Genomic DNA, 21865 nt, shown 5'->3' on the forward strand with positions numbered 1-21865 from the left:
GTGACATTTTAACCCAGCCTTCTGCATACTACTGTAGATAATGAGAGAATCTAATGTCTGGAGAAAAAAAAATAATCTACAGATTTGACATTGAATTAACATCAACTTTTATTACTGGGGATGCTATTGATTTATTACTTGGAATACCTTCTTTGGTAAAAACTCAAATGGATGACTTTCATACTTTTCCCTACCCAAATGTTAAAGCATGCATTCCTACTTTTACACCATACAGAATATCAAATCAACACAATCCTTCCTTTAAAACTGTTTAAATGCTATATATACCTAAGACTATACCTATAGGAATTTCTTTTCTGGCATCTCAAATGTTTCTGCTGGGGACACACATCAGTCAGTCATTCTCATTCAGCAGTACACACACCAGACTTTTCAAAAATTATCAGCAACACAACGATATATTAAGAAAAACTCCACACCAATGGTTTGCCCACATCACTTGGCAATGTCCCTTTAATATTAATACACAGAGAAGTAAAATTTTTTCATAAATTTGTTCAAGTATGTGGAACATGTAAAATGCATAAGAATCAATATGGACTTCATTAATGTTATATTTATTTATTTTCCAGCTTCATACAAACTGGATGTAGAAGCATAAACATAGTACATTTCTACCATTTTCAACAAAAATATAACCAATATGTACAATTATTGTATTAAAAATACAAAAGGGATACAGACTCCACCAATGTCTTTCTAAAAGACATACAGGTACAAGTAGTATCAAAAGTATGAGGAAATCACCAGTTAATTGTACATTCTGCACTTGACATCACAGAGCGAACTGAGATTAGCAGTCCTATGGTCTACAATTACTTAATGCTTATATAACATTTGTGCAACTTGTGATAGAGCTAGGATTTTGTATTTCTATATGCACATGAGGTCCATAGCCTTGAGAATAAAACTGGCAAATAATGCATATTACATGTAAAATTACAAATGTATAATTGACAATGTGATATATAAGCAAATAGACAAAAGCTATGATTACAGGAGAGAGAATTAAATAAAGCACTGACATTTGTTTGATACAGTGAAAAAACACTGCAATTTGATCTTTAAAAGTTGAAGCTATTTACGTTTATCTACTGATCAATATGATCAGCTGAGTTCAATGGAAAAAAAAAATCCAAGACCAGCAGTTCCTCACATTTGAGTACTACTCGGATTGGCAGCCTTCACTTCTCCGGAGTCTGTGCAAAAACAACACAAAAATAGAGGGGAGGGTCATTTCAGTCATTATAGGGTTAATAGCAGCTGTGAGCAGGTGGTTGCTACACATTGGCCTTCTCTACACATGCAGTGTTCCATGAAGCCATTAACAGTTGTGACTATTTCTGCATTGCAAAGGCTGGCAAATCTAAACATGTTATTTTTCATTACTTAAAGGCTCGTTTATCCCCTAATGCCAAAGTCAATAGATGGAGGTTATTAGATCAGTGTTAACAGCTGACACGAGCTGTGACATCCCAACTTGCCTTCACTGCAATGTTATCCAGTTAATCTTTCTTTTAATATAACTACTATATAGTAAAAAAAAAAAAATAATAAAAATAATATATAACTTAAAGGTGGGGTTGCCATCTGTCTCATTAGAATGGGACACTTTCTCTTTTAGTATGCCATCCTGTATTCCGCAAGGCACAGGTGTGAGACACACAGTGTCCTCTTCCATCACCGGCCAGTTGCAAGCACGCGTTTCTGCATTTACACTAGACCCGGCTGAGGATGCCATTAATGGCTGAGGATGCCATTAACGCTAACATTTACAAACTTTTGAAGATTCCAGGGTGGGGCACATTAAGAGTGAAGCGAGACGGTCAAGGAAAGGCTGCATCTCACAACCTCTGCCTTCCCTTCTGCCCTGCTCAGCCACATGATAGCAATATTCTTTCCAGGAGCTCAGGCTGGCAACCCTACTTACAGGTATGAAATAATACTGTAATTACTACGCAGATGCAGTATTTGATCTCCAAAACGCAAACATACAAAATTGTAACAAAGGCATTGTAAACAAGCAAATAAGCACTGCCTCCTTGAAGGATTTCAATGCATTTTTCTCTTTGTAGGTTAAAGGCCAAATGTAATTTGACAACTAGCTTATCTCATTATCCCAATGAGACTAAGTGCTAGGATTGTGATTAAAATCTAAAAGGAAGATTTAAAAAAACCCTTCCAGGCATTGGGAAGTGCAGCCAGAGTTAATCATCCTGATGTGATGATCTTGGAATTTGGAATGATACTGTGTGATGTGGCAGACAGCGACAGTGGTAGCTTGAAGATTGCTGCACTGTGCATTTCAAGCAACACAGTTTGAAAAGTGCCAGGGCGATTTCTTCACAGTATTTCACATGCAAGGGGAGAGGGGACAGAAGGGGGAGGGGCGGAGGAAGAAGCCCCATGCTGCTTTAAGGCAGGGAAGGAGGCAAGTAGGTCCACCATCCTTTAACTATAGTTCCAAGGCTCCTATTCTAGGGACGTCTTCTTGTGCTCTCCTTTAAGGTGGCTCACTCTGGATCCAGAAAAGCCCCAAGTCTTAGACAGCAGAGACTTGTTCATCTTCTGCAAACACAATAGGATAGGGGAAAATAGAATTTAGTTCATATAGAACAAGACCTCTACTGAATGAAACAACCTGTACTGTGCTCATGTGTTTTCTGTTTTGTTCTATTAGGTATATATTTTAAAACAATCTCAATATCTGTACATTTCAGGTCTCATGAGAAGTATTCCTTTTTAATTTTGTTCTCGAAGAAAATAAGACAATTGCTATAGCTGAGCGAGGTGCAGTTCCTCAGCCTGAGGAACACAACAGCTACTCCTAGTTATCCAATAGCTTCATAAAGCCTTCTTACATTTTTCCCTGAATATATCTGTGATTTATTTAAATTAAGATTGCATAAAAATTGAGTGCAGCTTTAGTCATAATTGGTAGAAACAATTAAAATTCTCTGTCATGGTAATTCTCAAAGTTTGAAGCAATTCGATTAAGGTAGACTTCATTTTTTTCCATTGTGTTCAACTGCAGAGTTCATCCTGCACATAAAACTTTAGTAACTAAGCAGCTAGGGAGGGAAGGGGAAAGTTAGCCTTTCTATCGTTAAGCAAAACAAAGCATTCAAACATGTGATTTGGGCACCACCCTGCCTAAATTTTGAGCACCTAGCCCTAAAGATGCAATCCAGCTACGCTTGCACTCCAGAGAAAAACAGCTATCACTACAGCTGAGCTAAAGCATAAAGACATAGATATGCTTGGGCAAGCAAGGTAGCAAAAGAGTAGTGGGCTCATCATGTGAAGCAGTTGGTGTGAAGACCCAGTGTCCACAGTGCAAGAGTTTCAGGTAGAACATGAGTGATTATCCAAATAAACCTGACCAACAATGCTCTACGGGGCGGATGGGCAGGTATTCTATAGACCAGGATACTTTTTTGACCATTAAATACATGGTTAGTGCCAAACATTTGGTACACTGGAAATTTTCAGGGCAGCCAGGGCTGTACCTGGTGAACATCGGCACCTCCAGAGAAGTTGCCTAAGCCAACTGCTTGGTTGTCCAAGATTCAGGTGGACCTACATTCCAAATTTTAAATTATGTTTAGGATGAACTGAATTCCTCCCCTTCCAAAAAGTTAACAAATAGCAAGTTTTGAAAGATGGAAGAGAGCTCAAATTATGGCAAGAATTTCTATGGTGGAACACATTTGCGTAATTTGCTTGTGTCTGTGAAAGCATTGACCATTTTTGCATGCAGCACACTCAAAATCTAACAATTAGAAATTTACCATCTTCCTCTGTGGAAAACCCTTGAGACGGATAGTGAGCAAGACGTGGATCTGACTCATTTGGTTTATGCCACTGAGGTTTGTTCACAGGCCTGCTAGTTGAATGGCCATGCGACTGCTGCTGTGGAGTTGATGTCCCATGGGTCTCACATGTCCGTGCCACCATTCTAGACCTCTGAAGTGCTATGTTGTAATCTGGAGGCTTTCTGGTTGGATGGGAACCACCTTCTGCAAACTCAGCAATAGGTATTCCTACATAACCAGGAGGAGTTGGAGGTGGTTCCCGATATCGACCCTCTTTTCGTGCTGCAGGAAGAACAACAGATTATAAGAGACAGTAAGAGGAAAAGTGCTCAAAGGAAAATAAAACAGTGAAAGTTAAATAAACGTCAACCAACTCAACATCCCAGGAGGAGAAAATCTGAAGGACAAAAGTTAACTACCATACAGTAGACAATGAGGTCTTGAAAAATAAACCACGCAAGAAAGTATAGAATATACAGCCTACACAGGATATAGCTATTCTTCCAGTAGTGAAGCATTACTCTAATAAAATTTACCAAATTACATAGGGAATTTGTTTAAACTTAGCAACTGAAGCTGTTCCCTCAATTGTATAGAATAAAATGTACATTGATCAAAGTAACGTGGAAGACTCGAGTCCACAGAAGTGGCAGCCATCAGGAATATTGGCATGTCCCCAAACGCATGACTATCTGTCTTAATCCTGAAGATGGGCTTTCTACCTAAGAGCTCGACTCTTTTGTTTTTAGCATCTTGCGGGGGCGGGGGGAAGCACCTGATACATTATTTCTCCCTACAAATCTTATTATTTAATGAGACATAAGCTACAATTCCAAAAGGTAAGGAAGAGAAATGGGCTTCATCTTCATACTTTCTGTACGCATTATTGCCTGCTGCTCTTACAGTTGTATTATCTGCAGAATTAATACTTGAAAGTATGCCCGTAAGAACAATGATTGAATATGATTTTATATAGGAGATGGAAAGACCACCACCTAGTTTGTGGGTCTCATTGAGGCACAACTATTTACCTGAACAAGGCTTAACTCTGGGCATACTTAGAAGTTCTCTCTTGCAGAGAACTTCAAGGGAGGAAACAGTGATTAAGAATTTTAAGCTTCTGCAGGGACACACAGCAGACAGACATGACTCTCTATTTTGGAGTTATGTACTTAAAGAAGTCAGCTGGGGCTTTCATACTGACTACTTTTTGTGGGTCTAGCCCTTTAATACATGACCACTTAACTTACAGTACAGAAGCAAACACAGCAGGAAAAACCACTGACACAGACAATTCACTCTCCACAGCTTGTCATACATTGTATATTCTTGCACAAGTGGTGATGACAACATCACCCTGCGTTATGCAGCATGGAATTGACTGAAAGGGCAGTACAAGCTTAAAATGGACTGGTGCTAGTTGGATGTGAGTTTTTTATAGATGAAAAATAAAGTCTTGGCATTATAACAAAACCAAATAGTTTCCAATAGAATCTAAGTATTTTTCTTGGACAAATTGTTTTAACTGAGCAAAGCAACATGAAGTTTCTGAGAAATTTTATTCAAAGATTTCTGAAAAGTAACTTCAATGCAGAAGAAATTATGTAGAAAAATTCTGTTGAAATACTGCAAGAGATCAATGCCTATTCAGTGCAAAAGAACCATGTTAAAATAGTGGCTTCTTTTGGACAGTGATATGCAGAGTTACATTTGCAGGATAATTAGTTAATAGTACTGAAGTGTATGGAAGCGTGTGGCTAGAATTTTCAGATCTCTTTCATGTTCTCTCAAGTCTCTAAAAATGTCGTGAAAAGCACTGCCTTGACAGGCAAGTTTGGCAAGTTCCACATTCTGGTGGAAACCAAGGGCATCAAAGACTAAAATTAGAGAGCGGCATGAATCAGAACCTGGAGTCCTGAACTGAACGGCTTCCTCCTCTTCATAGTTCAGGGATTCAGATCTGCACCCAAACTTTGAGGCAATGGGCCATTGCTAAGCAATATACTTGGGCAGAAAATGAAAAAACAGTTTATCACAGTGGTCTCAGCATGACCTCAATCTGGCAGACTTTTTCAGCTATGTCAGCACAAAATGGCTTTTAGATAGTTCTTCATATTAACCTGAAGAAAGGCAAAGCAAAGGGGAATGAAAGGAATGAAAGAGGCAAAAAAGCAGAGGTCTTGGATGGCCCAAGGACTGGGATGCGTAGAAGGAACAATATGAGAAAAATGTTAAGCACTGCCAAAGATACCTTCATATTAATTTATATATTATCTGATCTTTCTTTTGTTGAATGATTATAAATGTATTTCAGTTCTAATTTCTTAGGAATCTCTTTAGTTTCAGCAGTCCAAAGAAACATCTCAGTTGGTATTTAAGCACAAAGTGATCCCATTTTCAGAAGTAAGGAATATTCACAATTATCAGACAAGTCATACAGATGTATAAAGTAAAAGGCTTCTAAAAAAAATCAGGCCACATTTATTAAGATATCTAAATATAGAATGTGGAGCCCTACTGTGAAGAAAAATTCACATTTCAGAACAGACACCTAAATACATCAACCTCTCAAAACACTGTCCAGCAGTTGAGCTAGTTTTTTGATGTATGGCAGGCTCTCTTGAAATACAAAGGCACTGCCAGAACTGAGAATCAACAATAAGTGATATTCTCCCTAGCAATAAATGCAAAGTTAAAGGGGAAAATTTGAGAGAGACTGCAAAATGTTTGGTTTTGCTTTAAAAATAAAACAATGAAACCAGACAAAAGAAATGCGGTTTTAGAACAATATGAAGAACCATAAGCAAATGAACTACAACACTTCATGGTAAACAAAACTTAACTTACCAATAAGCCCCTTTGTACTACTTGATGATACTGCTATGTGAGTGGGCACGGGAGCTGGCTTTGACTCCTCTGCTGGTACAGATGTTATGCTACTGGTTTCAGCTTCAATCGAAACATCCTTCCCACCCCTCCGCTTTATGGTACCTGTATCACCTTCCGAGTCCTCTCCCCAGTAGCCTGTTGAGGATGCCCAGCTTGCTCTGGACTGTGCTTGATCAAGGCCCTCCCTACCTTGACTTTGCCTGCCATACTTTGTGCCATGATCGGGGAACATCAGCTGGTCCATATGACTGCCCGAGGCCCACAGTCCTGCCCCATCGCCTGAACTATCGAAATGAGCATGTCCAAAAGGCAGAGTCTCCCAGCTTCTCTGGTGCTGTATTGTTTGTATGTTGTCATGAGAACCACTCGAACAAGAAGTCCAGCTACCACGGCCACTGTCAGCTGCATCGAGCGAAGCTCTATCCCCCTGATCCTGTGACAGTTCTTCTGTACTAGGAGAAGAAAGCACAGTTGCTCCAGCATAGAGGCCTCTGGTCTCTGACAGTGGTGCATATGAGCTAGATGCACATTGAAGAGGAAAAAAAAAAATAAATCCAGTGTTGGAATTGGACATCATTACAAGACATATGAAGAATTCAACAGTCAAGAGAAAAGCAAACATATTAGGGGGTTGGACTAGATGACCTTTAAAAGGTCCCTTCCAACCCAAACCATTCTATGATTCTATGATTGAAAGTTTTGATGCAATTTATATTAAGTATTATTTGCATTAATGACTAATTCAATTTTGAGAATAGAACACTTTCCTTTCAAGCTCATCCTCAATGAAACAAAAATAAATTAAATAAATTACTGGATAGATATCCTGATGAAACTTAACACTTCAGTGGAGTCATTTCAAAAGGTAAAATCTTAACTTTGCAGCAGCCCTTTAAGACAGGCAAACTGCATTGACATCTATAAAAGGGAACAGACTGATAGATAGGGTTTCTACTGCTTTTCCAGCCATGCGAAGCAAAGGATCAAAAGTTAGAAACAGAGTTTTAGCAGAAGGTGGCTGATACTCAGGTTTAGGTTTCAGCTTTTCAGATTTTCTTTTTCTGCTTAGAAAACTCTGAAAGCCAACTTCTCAACATTTCTTGCAAATGGAAATGTATTTTAACCCTAATTTTGGAAGCACATGCTACTTTGTAGAGCAAGTATGTTCTCCGTAGCCTTTCAGTGATTAAGTAAGCCTGATGCTATCACTTACATAGCAGCAGAGAAAACCAACAAAGTGTCACTTTTGTTTAGCAGCTATCCAGGCTCCTGGGATTTGTCCTTCCAGGGCAGCTTGCTATGAGGACTGGAACCCTGCTCTTCCAAGTATTTAAGACATCTGATTAAAGAGTTTGCATGAAGTACACCAGTTTTGGAACAGGCCTGCCATCCACAGACCCTGCAGGATTAAAAACCCTGAAACCACTCAGAGGGCTGAAGCGTCCAAATAACAACTCAGAAAAGTAAGTGGAGACTAAATAGGAGCCAATGCTCCAATTATTTTCAGACCAAGGCTCACTGCTAGAGGTTTAGAGAACTCCTCACAGCACTAGCTTCCCCACCATTACAGAAGTTAATTACCTAGAAAATTACCTAGAAAACCAGTAGCCTCATGTGAATTTTAGCTTCCAATTACTGTTGACTAGAAGAGATATTTGGGGTACAATATTTTTGAGTTAGATAAATATGCACTTTTCTATGAAACAGACTGGAAAATTACTAGCTATTTCTGTTCTCAGCTTGATCGCTGAATAGTTGTATGAATAATTTCTCATCTAATTCAGTTAATTCCCCATCTAGAAAACAGGCTAGGATACTAGTCTGCCATAAAGAGGATAATCTACAGCACTACTAAATGCTCAGATGATAAGGTCTACTGAGATAAAGTCTTACTGCTGTAGACCTCATCACATACTCAGGAGTACAAAACCTTTTCTTGTCAGAAAATGGAGCATGATCACAAAACAGAGCATTGAAATAGTAGTTTTTAAGAGCAGGGGAGAAAAAAATATTTGAAAGAGATACAGGGAAAGTTACATGAACAAATATATGTATACATGCCACATACACACTATATGAAAGTACAATGTAAGTAAGCACAAATAAAATTCCTACCCTAAGCTGTATTGATCTGGTTCAATCATGATTCTTCTATCAATCCTTCCCACACCAAGATTTGTCTCCACAATGCTGACAGAATGCCTCTGTCTCCTCTCATCATGCAGGGAGACTGGCATAGAGTCAAAAGAGGAATTGCTGACAATACTAGATCTGGAAGAAATTTCGCTGTGACCAGAATCTGAAAAGTTATCCACCGTGCCGCTAGGAGCCAAAGTATAGCCTGCAAAGGGAACGTCACGTTAATCAGACTCTGAGAAGCCTGCTCAGTTATTGCCACGTAGCTGGCAATACTGCTACCATAGTAAATCAAAACTACGATTACATTTACACAGAAGCAGCACTGCAAAAGATAAAGATACATAGCAGAACTGTGTAACACCATGTATTCTGTCTCTTAATAAGAGGTTTAAGATTGTGGGAACATGCACTACTCATTTAGAAACCAACTGCTCACCTTCCTTCTTCTCTGCCCTCCTCCCCCAAATTATTTTCAAATGCATCATCATACTTGTATCTCCGCATTATGAAATCTCACTTCTCAAAAAACTGCCTGTACATAAACACTGTCTCCAAGATTGGAATGAAAGAGATGCCCTGGACAAGATTACTGCTTGAAGTAATCCAAGAGACCCTCACACAGTTTTTCTGTTCTGCAAAGCTACACTTCAGAGATGAACAGCAGATACAACGTGAAGCCCAGATGTCTGGGCTGACTGCTTATTATGTATCTTGGCTGAGAGAGGGCCAGATTTTCAAGCTTTCTTTGTGGTACTTGGCTAACTAATTACATTCCAAATAGCATCTATTGCCAGGATTATACCATAATTTGGAGGTAGCATTTATATCAGTCTGGTAGTGTCAAATCTGCAAACCATGTTCACAGAGGCAAATTCAGCTTTTGTTTTAGTATTAAACAAAGTTGTGCTGAATGCTCTTGACAGCTAAGTTAAAGATCATTAAACAACATACATCCACAAGTAACTGCAGGTTTCATTTTTTGCTTTCAGTCTACATGTAAGTGTCAAGATGACTTCAACTGATCTATACTGATCAATTCACTTGCTGAGAACATGGAATTAATGCTGCCATTTTTGTCTGAAAGAACATAGCTTCATGTCACCATTAAACCAATTTTTTTTTTCATTTAAACTCATGTTTATGATTTGTTTTTTGCAAAAATAAAGTACTTTTCCCACTATGAGCCAAGTACAGGATACCAATTCCTTTTTCAAGAAATGCACAGGCCTGACCATATTTATATAAATTCACTCTTTGCTAATGTAGTGTTTGGGAGAAATCATGATGATAGCTTATAAGGACTCAAGGTGATAATTTAAGTCTTCTCTACATAACATCCTCCTCCATCTGACCTTAGTAAATATCACTTCAATAGAGATTTTGGACAGGCGTTTGTACTTTCTTGCCATATTCATCTCTCCCCTTTTCAGATCTCTGCTTATCTAATTGGACTTATTTTTTCCCCTTTTGTTTCCATAAGCCCCACCTATCCTAGAGGCCCCTGGTGAACTGTTATTCTTGTTACTGTTCTCGCTTCCAAAAGGAGAGGAAGAACTGGTTAGGTCCATTAGTCTGGAGCCATGAGGCCTCAACTGATCGGCACTGCCACCTACCATGTTAAGAAAAGGGCTTAGCTATCCATTTGATAGGAAAGTAGAAAAAGTGATACTCATACAAGTTTCAAATCCTTACCATCCCTGTGCAGTTTAGGGAAAGTTATTGCTACAGGGAAGTCTCCAACACACTCATCTCTAGCATTCTGAACTTCTATTATGAGGACTCAACCCCAATATATATATTTTACGATAATGTTATACTATGTAACTGTTAAACTCAACTTTTATGATATTCTGAAAAGAAAGTAACCTAGAAGTTATCTGCAATACAACTAGGCTATCATACTTCGAGAGGGACTTTTTTTTTTGTTTAAACTACAGGAAAATGCCTCCATTCTCTGTTTTGTCAATTCATAACCAGAACAAGTACAATGAAAAACAAACACGCTTAAAAAAAAAAAAATCCCTTTAAAGTCCTAAATTCACTTAAAAAAATAACTCTATGAAGTCACTTAAAAAGAACTCAGTCAAGAAATCTCCAATGTGTAATAGCATTCCTCAAATATCCATATACATCGTTTGAATAATCAACGTTGTGTATTAGTGATTTGAATCCCAAATATCTTAAGCCTGCCTGTCATACATAGGTCACATCCCATCCAGACGCATGACACCGCAAATAATTCCTCTAACAGGCTAGTGTGCTCAATGCTGTACAAAGATTTTGAGTTTCAATCTGCACATCCTTCCACTGGCAGGAAACACTGATGATGGGAATCTCTTTGCCAGAAGCAGCTGCAGTGAGAGTGACCTACTGCATCAAATCTTGTATCAGATCAGGCTATCTTTCCTGGCTTTTGCTAACCAGAGGGCTTTCAGGTATCCCTGAAATCAGGTTTGCAGGTATCCTTTCATGTATCCCACTCTGCACTACACTTCCTGCCCTCTTGATGACCATATGGGACAAAAATAGGAGCAGCAGTAGTTTATCCTGAGTGTCCAAATTCTCTCTCAGGAGTTTCCAAAGTCTATGAGCTTCAGGAAACAGGATGAGAAATATTGCACATCTAATACCTTTCCTTGGAGAGCTCTGTGGTGAAGTAGGAGGAGAAGACAGCTGTGAAGATGCACTTGAGACTGTGTCTTCAGATTGTTTCTTGTGACGATCCAAACTTCCTTCTTCAGATAATGAAAGAATTTTCTTTAAAGCTTGCGGGGAATTAATGCCTTTAAATAAGAATTAATGTAGGCAGATGTAAAGTCCAGTATAAATATATCTTTCTGTTTCACAATGCATTCATAGAGCAGACACCATACAGGAAAAAAACCGCATTTTTTTCCTGTATATTTGTGAGTTTCTGACACCAGCTTAAATGAAGCAAAACGTTTAATCCTACTCCTGTTTAAAATATAGTGCTTTATTTCTGCATATTAGTGCAGCCGGTCTTTCATTCTGGCCACCTAAAATAAATACTTTGTCACAGAAAACACAATGCAGATTTGGTGTTGCAGGATACTGCCTATACAATATATAAATCAAGGATATGCGTAGCAATGGTTACTGAGAAACTTGAATTAAAGTTATGTTGAATACAAACACACACAAATCTTACTGGTTAGTGAAGGTTTATATAGTAAGAATTTAAACTGTTCTGTTTCTTTTCTATTCAGAGTAGCCTAGAAGGTCAAAGAAAGCTGGAAAGAAGATTAATAAGATTAGGCTTACAAAACAAGGCCATCCTGCAGCTGCCTTTCTCTCTTTCATTTTTGAGAACTATCTCTGCACCAGCTTATTTTGGGAAACTAAAGAGTAAAAACATCCTGAAGATGACATATGATGTAAAGATCTAGGGCATCAAGAATTGCTTTTCTCAGGCAACATTTACCCATCTTTCCCTTCCCCTCCCCTCAAAAATCCACCCTGGGACAGTCTTAAAAGTGAAGACGGAGCTTCTCTGACAGTTTTGCCAATGTTTCTGGTAGACGTTATTTTCAAGCATTCTACAGAATTTATCTTTGATCTGTTGGATCACAATGCTGCTATCAATAATTTACAGCTGCTTCATCAACATAACCTAGTCAGTTTTCAGAAACTTTCCCACCGTGAGCAAAACTGCAGTCTATGGTGCTTCAAAGTCCTTTTAAGATTAAAATTTAATGGTAAAATCAACAAGAACTAGATGAATATTGAATTCTTTCTTGCTCATTTTGCTGCTTCTAATGTTTCACTAGCAGCCTAAGCAGTGCAGAAGTAAAACTAATAAAAAGTGAAATCAGAATTAAGCTCTTGTGAAATTACCATCACGCAATAGGAAGGGCTATTATAATGCGCTACATATACTTATTAGGAATATTACCGTACTTTAAGTGATATGTAAGATGTTCTTTAATAGTGCGTATATGTTACGTACACATGCTGGGACACAGAGTTGGAAATCAGATTAGAAGAAATTCCTATAGTCCGGTATCTTTCTGAGTGACATGCAGGAAGCAACGACTGAATAACAACAATAAAAAAGCACTAGGGAGCAGAAGCCAAAGGGACAATTCTCAACATGAAACTTCAGGCCTACATTTCTAACATGACTACCAATTTGAGCAGGCCAGAATTTCACATTAAATGTTCAACCCTGGAAAAAACACCAAAACTTCTGAGGCATCTCAGATGGGTCACTCAAAAACTCCAAGTCACTAATCCCTTTGGAAAAGTTACGCCAAGATCCCAGGGCAGATAGTCTTTCCAGCTGCTAGTAACAGGTAAATACTTATACTGATTAAATTGACAGGATGCTTTCCTAGATTTCTTTATTTCCATTTCTAGAGAAGAGAATTATGCATACACACTGCATGAACTGGCATAACCTGCATGTAATACTACCAGAAATAAATGCCTGAATCTTATTTGATTAAAAATGTCTCCCTGATATAAGCAAACAAATTTCAGAGAATTAAACCGAACACTTAATTGTTCCGCTTACCGAATGGTGGGAGGTCTTTGACTGGCACTTTCTTGCGAGAGGGATAAAGAGAGACGGCAGGGACCTGCAATGCTTGGTTTACTTTATGTTGCTGCTGCTGCTGCACTTTCTGCTGGATGCCTGCCCGGGGAGCCACCGGTGACGTTTCAGACTTTCCAGATCGCTTGTCTCCTGTATTCTTTGGCACTTTGCAAAAAAATGGGAGAAAGCACAGAATGACTACTAGCTAAAAATATTGTGGGAGTTTTAATTGAAGCAGTGCAAAGCCCTCCAATTAATAATTAAAAGGTGCTCAAACACTTGTACAATTAATGCAGTAGGATATCTTTAGAGAAAAGATGAAGAGGAAAAGACGGGGAGATTTAACTCCATTTAAAATATGTACATTATCAAAGAACATTTATTCTCTTTCTCAAAATAAAACTCTCATAAATGACTATTGTTATAGTTATCAAAAATAAGTTGTTATACTGGGCTATCATAAGGACTACAACTGGTTTAGAACGGACATATAATTGCTAATTTTTGCTACCCTGAAGGAAGGGAAGGGCATAAGATACAGCCTTCCCTCAAACCAAAATGAAACCGATATCCAGCATAAGGTCCCCTCTGCTGCAGCCAGGCACAGCCCTCCAGGTGTCTCTGAAACACCTGGACAGACGGAAATCCCCTTTTCCCTCTCAAGGCCAAGATAACCGGGATGACCAACCCTATTCACACCAATAGCTTGAGTACATCAGAACTGTAGATAAACTTTTGGTTCCTCCATACCCTTTGTATAGACAAATCTAAAGAACCCTTACGCACTTCAGCATGACATCATCTGAAAGCCTTATCTCCTATATAAATACTATGTCTCTATGTTGTTAATCTGCAAGATGATTTCCTTAAGATTCATAGATGTTCAGTACTTGGAAATGACTAGACGCATCATTTTCCACCTCATTGTCTAGTTACTGTTCCCAATTACTTCCTTGGAGAAGAAACAGAGGTATATTTAACAGTTTCCCTGAAATTCGTAACAAATGACAATGCTCACGTGTATTGGTGGCTGGCTCACACTGCAGAGACAGTGTCTGGAGGCTCTCTTCATCCATTTCCAGATCCAAGTTTGAGAGATACTGCTTTACTTTCCGTGCCATCTGAGCATCTTCATACAGTTTTTTAGCATTAAGGAAGGAGCTGCGACGGACCCGCTTTTTATGACCCCCCGTTTGCGCGACATCCAGCACGGCTGCATTCGTACTGCCCTGGCTGAGAGACCTGGAGTGAAGGGGGGGCAGGAGGGGGGGGGGGGAAAGAGGGGAAAAGTATGACTTAGTCCAACATGGTATCACTTGATAAGCATGAAACGTGCAAAAGATTGCATGAATGTCAGTCTACGGTCAAAGCTTACATGCCTCATTCCAGTAAGTCAAACAGCTATAACAGATAGAAAGATGAGGGTCAGGAAATCTTTTTACTTCGTTACAGGCACTATTTTAATTACACAAATATTTTAACCCATTCTGCTCCAACTAGGCAATATCACTTCACACATCTAGAAAAGCATTCAAGCTAGCTCTCTCACATAAGCCAGCTACTGAGAAGATTGGAGCATTAGGAAAAGCTCATGCAGTAAGGCAATGCTGACAGAAGACTATAGCTGAGGTTCAAATTTAAATACGTATACAGAAGGCATTTTGAAAGCTCTCTAAATACTTTTAAAATCAGACCATATACAAAATGTACAGCTCAGTTTTACAGAACAGAACTTCCTTGTAACTTGCTAGGTTGAAGACAGCTTTTTGTTAAATAAAATGATCAGCTAGTTCATGATGAAATAAATGTCATGCACATTTCAATGTATGTATGTCTATATGAAAGCTATGCATTGTTCCTGAATTGTTAAGAGTAAAAATGATGGTTGAATTGTAATATGAAAATAAGTTAGTTTAGCAGATACTGTAGGTTTTAACTTCTGTATTTGATTGTGATAATTGCTTATTAGGCATAAGAAAGTTAACAGCAATTTTCAGCTGTTGCAGTCTTGCCATTTTATATTTTCTCTTTTACTGAAAGTCACTTCCTTTGGCAATTTAAATTGGAGGTGGGGGAGAAGAACACCCCACTCCTATCTACAACCACTTATAAATAATTTACAACTTTTGTGTTTTAACCTCAAAAGCAAAAGTACTCCTGGATTAAAATGTGTTGTCAGTAAAAAAGGGTTGTTAACAAAAGAAAAAAATGTCAAAGCACCAGAAAATTAAAGATAGCAAGTAGGAAACAATGCAAATGGTAAGGGAAGAATGAACATCTGTGAGCGTTGTCTCCAACCACTTACCCCAAACTCCTCCATTTCTTCTTCCTGCAAGTGAGAGCCAGGAAGAGTAAAGCATGGGTTTAAGAAGAGACAGAGAAAGATCACAAGCTCAGAAAGAAAAAGACCAGACCTCAGGACAAGCAGTTCTGGAAGCCCACAAACATTAAAAAGAGCCTTTACTCGGGCATACAGTCAGATATTACAAACTCTTCTAGTTCAAATTAAGAAAAAGAGTATGCAATAAACTGGTCTAACATGTAGCCAAAGAGCATTCACTCCACGTTTTCTAATGCTACAAACTGACACTGTTTCAGATACATTCCCACTTCTACTAAATCAAAATGATAAGGCTGGCACACATCAACGTTTCAAACAGATTAATACATATGTGTTCAAGACAGTATCTCCCCCCTCCCTCCCACTGATGGAATCTCATTTTTATGATGTAACTGGCAGCTAAGGAATAATAAGACATTTTAATATATATTGATAAACACAAAATGTAATGATTTCTCCAGTTCTAGACCACCACATAATTTTTGTAAATTGTTAACAACAAACAAAAACCTCATACTGCTCCAATACAACAAGGGGCACTTGAAAAGCTGACACCTTGCTGACACCTAGCCTTCTCGCAGCTGCGAAAAGCTCTGCCTAATACAACACACTTACCTCGTTCTAAACATTAAAGCAGGATCCATGTTCACAGACGCCATGCGACCAACATGGCGTATCTCCTTCGCAATCATTCTCAGCTTCTCAAAATTAACCAAGCCCTCCACTTTTGAATCATTTCCTACAATCAACAATTAACAACATCAGTTATTAGGTAGCAAAGTTAGTTTTCCTTAGCTGGTAAAAGATGACATACTTCTGCTTTTACCTTCATGAAGGAATGTAAGGTCTTTTTTGATAACAGGAAACAGGGGGATAATAGGGGGCTGTAGGTTTTGGCTGTTAAGGACATTACGATATTTTGCCATATTCCTAGATGGATCAAACAAGTCCTGTAGATCTTGAAACAGTTTTTCATACTTGCTTGGAAGCTTTTCCCAAGTAGTTCGGAGCCTTGCAACTGGTGCCAAATTCAGGCCACTTGAAACAAACAAAAAAAGTGCAAAAAAGTTCAAGAACAATAGAAACAAAAAATCCTAGAAAAGACCATCTTAAATTTTGTATGGGAGAGATACATATAGTCAGAATAGCATAGCACAGCAATGTCAATAAGTAACAGAAAGTGAAAACTTCCTTTTGCCAGCGTGTATTACAGAACAATTAAGATAATTTTTATAAAAGCTATAAAAACTGGAGATATCTGCATGACGTAACCATAAACAGATAAAAGTTACACTTGGATGAGTAATTAAGCCTTATAGAGAGTATGTACTTATTACTTTGGAACAGTGTCCAAATTTGATAACAATATTGTAATGTAGGAGTACCTCAGGATCACCACTTATTTACAGATTACCAGACTGGAGGAAAAACCATCTTCCACCTACATAATGTTTAGGTGGTGACAGCACAGTGACCCACCTTCTTGCTGCAATAATCCATCTGAATTTGTTGTGTCTAGATCAAATTGTTATAACAGACTCTATATATTTGAGGTTATTCTGAAGCTGTAGCTGGTACAAAAACCAGTTTTTTTCTCATTAATGGCATTGCCTGTCTTGCTATTCACCTTTACCTATGGGAAAGTTTGGTATCTAGAATCTTGCCTTCACTCAAGTTTTTGCTTTTATTTCTCATTGAGATCAGCTGAAATAGCTGAGCTAAATCTCGAGATTTTTGTGTCTCACAGATGCTAACTGATTATCAGCATGGATCCTTGACTTTGGAACTTGCCACATTTGATTGAATGGTATTCAAAACCAGTGATCTTCAGAAAAAGTGTCACATTCAATCTGTTGATTGAATGTGACAAGGGCTTTTGCCAGACACAGTGATAAAATTGTCATTTTAATGCAACTTATTGTCTCTTATGAAAAAGCTTGAGTACTTAGAGATTTTTTGTTGTTGTTAGATTCTTTCTGCCTAACTTGGGAGACTCTAAAGGAAACATTAATGTTTTAAAAAAATGTGTATAAACACACACATTAGAGTTTCCTCTTCTCCTTTTCATTCCAAAACTAAGAAAGGTTCTCTGTCTGAGATTTTTCAGTACTTTAAAAATTCTTATTAAAAGATCTTTATTTACAGCTTATTATATGGCATCGTAGTCTGCTATTGACTATTATCAGGAGTTCCATCCAAGAAACCGCTGATACAAAGAAAACCAAAGGCAACTTATCATGGCTCAATGAATTCAAGATACTGGGAACTATGTATAAAATTATGAGCTCCCTTTGGGAAACTAACCCATTTATTTATGACAATGTTATAATTTTTCTTCATATAACTGCTGTTTCTTTTGGTCTTTGTTTTTAAATAAGTGCAGTAGTTTCTCTAGTGCCATGTTCACCAATGACTCTTGCCTCACTGTCTTGAGCAATAAGTACATAACAGTAGCATTCCAAAAATATTTCGGCAAATGTTTCAATGTCAAGTTCAGATTACTGAAAAATGCCCTCCTTATTGGATTGCCAAGTGTTGATGTTAGCAGTATTAATTGGTTTACTCTGTTAAATACATTCTTTTTTTACACTGACATAAGTAAGACTTTGCTTTTCACTTAGAAGTAAAATTATTAAGGGGCAATACCTAATGATGGCAAACATTGAGTTGAAGTTCTTGCATTCTCTGCAGTGTAGTGCTATCTTAATGAAATGCTTAATTATCTTCATCCTTTTCAGCTGATTGGTTTCTCTTAGAATCTCAGAAGCCACCCAGAATGTTTCTTGATTTATCACCTCTTCAAACTTTTTTAGATTAGTGCAACCTGTTTTTGATTTGAGTTTAAACAAGTCATCTATGTATTCTGTGGGTTCAATATTACGGAATAGCTCAAAGTTTCTCATGGAGAGTTGGGTAGCCACCTCAACAGTACTGAGCTGTAGTAGGGAAATTTGACTTTCCCTTAGTAACTCTTGAGCATCTTCATCTGAACAAAGAGTTTCTGTTTCCATGTTGTTCTTCAGGTAGTACCTGTAAAAACAAAATTCAAAAAGACACTAGATAGAATATACTCAAATACTTGTGAAAGTTACAGTAATGATCCAGTTGGAATCATAGAATAAATTGAATTTCACCAGGCCTATATATTAATTAGAAGTTGCATAAGGAGCAATTTCTTGTAAAGAAACAGAACATTAATAATTAAATAATGGTCCTATTAACAGGATTTTGACTTAATAAACCAGCATTGTCAGCTTTAGCTCACAGTCTCCAATCTCACCTGCCACTCAGCTGTATCCTGTCAGCAAGCTTGGATAACTGATCAGGAAGCCTCCTTTGCTTGATTACACCCTCAGGTGTGACAGAGACTTCACATAGTGAATATGCATCAGGGGTTGCAGTGAGAGCAAATTCCCTGATAGCCTGGATGACCACTTCTTTTGCTGTGGTGTCCTTACTGATCATGATGTAGCGACTTTGCTGATCTGCCTTGAAAACCCTCAGAACTTGATCTGGTAAGTCTGGAAAACAAATTACATGCAAGGTATGCAATTTAGTAAAGAAAAAAAATAATGGTATAAGAACAAGCAACAATATCCGTTACATTGAGTCTAATTACTAGTACTATCAGTTTTTACTTCAACATCATTGTTTCACCTCTCTCCTTATAGAACAGCTGGTTTTTTTGGTTGGTTTGTTTGTTTTTGTTGGTTTGGTTTTTTTCTTTTTAAATGAAAGACTAGTTTTATTGACAACCAGGAAAAGAAGTTAGTTAGGCTATCGATGGGGCAAGCCACAAAAATATGTTAAGATTTACAAAGTTTGGACAGACAAACTAATGAGCAGTCTGATTTTCACAGGTGTTGTGTCCTGGTAAATTCCATTTAAGTCTGAGAAAAATCAAGGACACTCAACAACACTATCCTATAACACTGCCATATAAGAAGTTTAAGCAAATTAGGTGATAGGAGTGTCAATCTTCCTAAGGATGTTTTTAAGAAAATAGACTCATTTACTTAAGTCTGACAGTCAACCATAGTGCCACACACAAAGGGAAGACAGGTACATATAAGTAGCTAGGAAGATGCATGTATAATGGCCAGCATGCATGTATATGCAAATAAACTGCAGTAGTATTAATGCATCCAAGTACTTAATTATAAAAAATGCTCTATCCTTGATACATTTAAATCATAATAATGTGTAAGTAACAGACTGAAAACTTGCTCCTTATTTCTTTGTGCCAATGTTTTAGTAATTAGGAACTTAAGCAGCAAGAGAGAGAAAAACACTTCACAAATATTAGAGTTCTAAATATATTACTGTTTCAAGTCTCTGATGACAGAAAACTTACAGTGAACACCTACAAGGTGGCTGCTTTTAGGAAATCTGATAAAATACCAGCCTAACTCCAAATGTTGGATTTGGTATTTCCATAAGCTATATGGAAATACCAAATCCATATATATTTCCGTATTTCCATCAGTGTATTGAAATCTAGACCCATTAATCAAGCGAAGTTTGATTGTTATCATTGTATTATAAAAAGAAAAAAAAATCTAAAATTGTACAGCTATCCATCACTGGATTTTTTAACATAAGGTATTTTTAACCAACAAGTACTTTCAATTAATTTAATTTCTTCCCTCTGTTACAAATAACCCTTTTCTAGTTTTGTGTGGCATGATATCTGGTCATTATCCTTTCTTTAATGAATATGTTTTTAAAAAAATTATTATTTTTTTTTTAGATCATAAAGATCATACGAACAAGAAAATAGATAATGATAGAAAGCCTTCAGAATCTACAGCCAAAAAATGATCATTATTAAAAAAAATACTGAAGAAACAGCTGCCAGATGAAAACATTCACACAACCACAATCTTTTTTGACAAGACCTGAATGTGCATAATACATTCAAGTTACTACAGAAAGATCTATTCAGCAACAGAAATCTTGTGACAAAAGAACAAAAATTAACGTCTTCCCACTGCTGCTGCATGTCTCCAAAATAATCATTTGGAAAGCATTAAGATAAATCTCGCTGATACGAGTTGATTTACATGCCACAAAGGCTGTTTAGGCTTAAATATATTAGTTTACAAATTTCATGCAACTAAGCCCATAAAGTTTAAGCTCACAGTAGTATTTTTGCAGCTTGAGAAGCACTAATACTGAAACACATTAGAACTGAGTGATGACATCATCAGTTACACGTAACGGATAACAGTATAGGCCAGTTTTTAGCTCTAAGTACTTGAGTCAAATGTACAAATACCTTGTAACTAGCAAGCCAATTTTGCCTTTTATCACCAACTCTATATTGGCCCATCTTCCTTCAGTAATTAGCTGAGGAGGGATACAGAGCAGTGCCTGAAATAATTTCTATATTTTTTTGACATGTTGAGGAAGGCAGGTGCCACATACACAGCCTTTCAGAGATGTTATTAAACCCCAGATCACTCTCTAGATCTTGTTGCCTCTTGCTGTTACAGAAATACTTCCCACTCAAGAAATGCTATGAAGATGGGAAGCTACTGTAAACAATACCAAGGTGGGAACTCGCTTAACGCTCCCAAGAAATAAGTGTTTTGTGCAAGGAGAAAATAACCTGCTCTGCTGGATCACTGAAGTCAATATGAAGAAATGCAGAGAACAGCAAATAGAAAAGTATCATCTTTGCACTGTTTTTTACCATCCATTTTCTCAGGCTGCACACCTACCAGAGCTGGTAGCAAAAGCACTACATAGAATACAGAGAAGTCTGCCAGCAATTGAAATGATTACAGCTATAGCAATGGTAGCAAGTAATTCAGCGCAATAATTTCTAAATAAAACAGCACTTGAAGAGAATTGTAATCACCCCCCTTCACTCCTTTTCAAAAAAGGAAACTGGAGTGGCAGGCTGAAGAATGCAATGCTATATGATAGGAATCTAGTCCCTTAGAAAGCTTGTGTGGGGAAAAAAAAAGTACCAGTGACTGGCAGCTCATCATTACTATATTATTTTGACTTCCAATCGAATAACAAAGACAGCACAAGAGAAGAGAAATCAAAGTGCTATTGACTATTTGAACGTTTAAAAATAAACCTTAAAAAGTGTAT

At 37.6% G+C, this 21865-nt stretch overlaps 1 protein-coding gene across 5 annotated transcripts in view; it reads right to left on the minus strand.

Annotated features, from left to right (window-relative positions):
• Window positions 1–458: 458 nt before the first annotated feature.
• The window catches only part of RAPGEF2 (Rap guanine nucleotide exchange factor 2), a 191726-nt gene continuing 170319 nt past the window's right edge, over window positions 459–21865 (minus strand). For 2 of the 5 annotated variants that reach the window (XM_072861506.1, XM_072861502.1), the window contains 12 exons: window positions 19041–19281; window positions 18407–18790; window positions 16587–16798; window positions 16376–16499; window positions 15725–15748; window positions 14438–14661; window positions 13399–13584; window positions 11495–11647; window positions 8841–9066; window positions 6684–7243; window positions 3813–4118; window positions 459–1220 (listed from right to left, as the gene is read on the minus strand). In XM_072861506.1, coding sequence (XP_072717607.1) covers window positions 1174–1220; window positions 3813–4118; window positions 6684–7243; window positions 8841–9066; window positions 11495–11647; window positions 13399–13584; window positions 14438–14661; window positions 15725–15748; window positions 16376–16499; window positions 16587–16798; window positions 18407–18790; window positions 19041–19281 — 2687 coding nt within the window. In that variant the 3' untranslated portion in view covers window positions 459–1173. Of the gene's footprint in view, window positions 2590–3812; window positions 4119–6683; window positions 7244–8840; window positions 9067–11494; window positions 11648–13398; window positions 13585–14437; window positions 14662–15724; window positions 15749–16375; window positions 16500–16586; window positions 16799–18406; window positions 18791–19040; window positions 19282–21865 lie in introns of all 5 variants that reach the window. The other 3 variants (XM_072861507.1, XM_072861503.1, XM_072861505.1) reach the window with 3 other exon arrangements.

The sequence above is a fragment of the Ciconia boyciana genome, chromosome 5 (assembly GCF_034638445.1).
Source record: "Ciconia boyciana chromosome 5, ASM3463844v1, whole genome shotgun sequence".
Lineage (NCBI taxonomy): Eukaryota > Metazoa > Chordata > Aves > Ciconiiformes > Ciconiidae > Ciconia > Ciconia boyciana.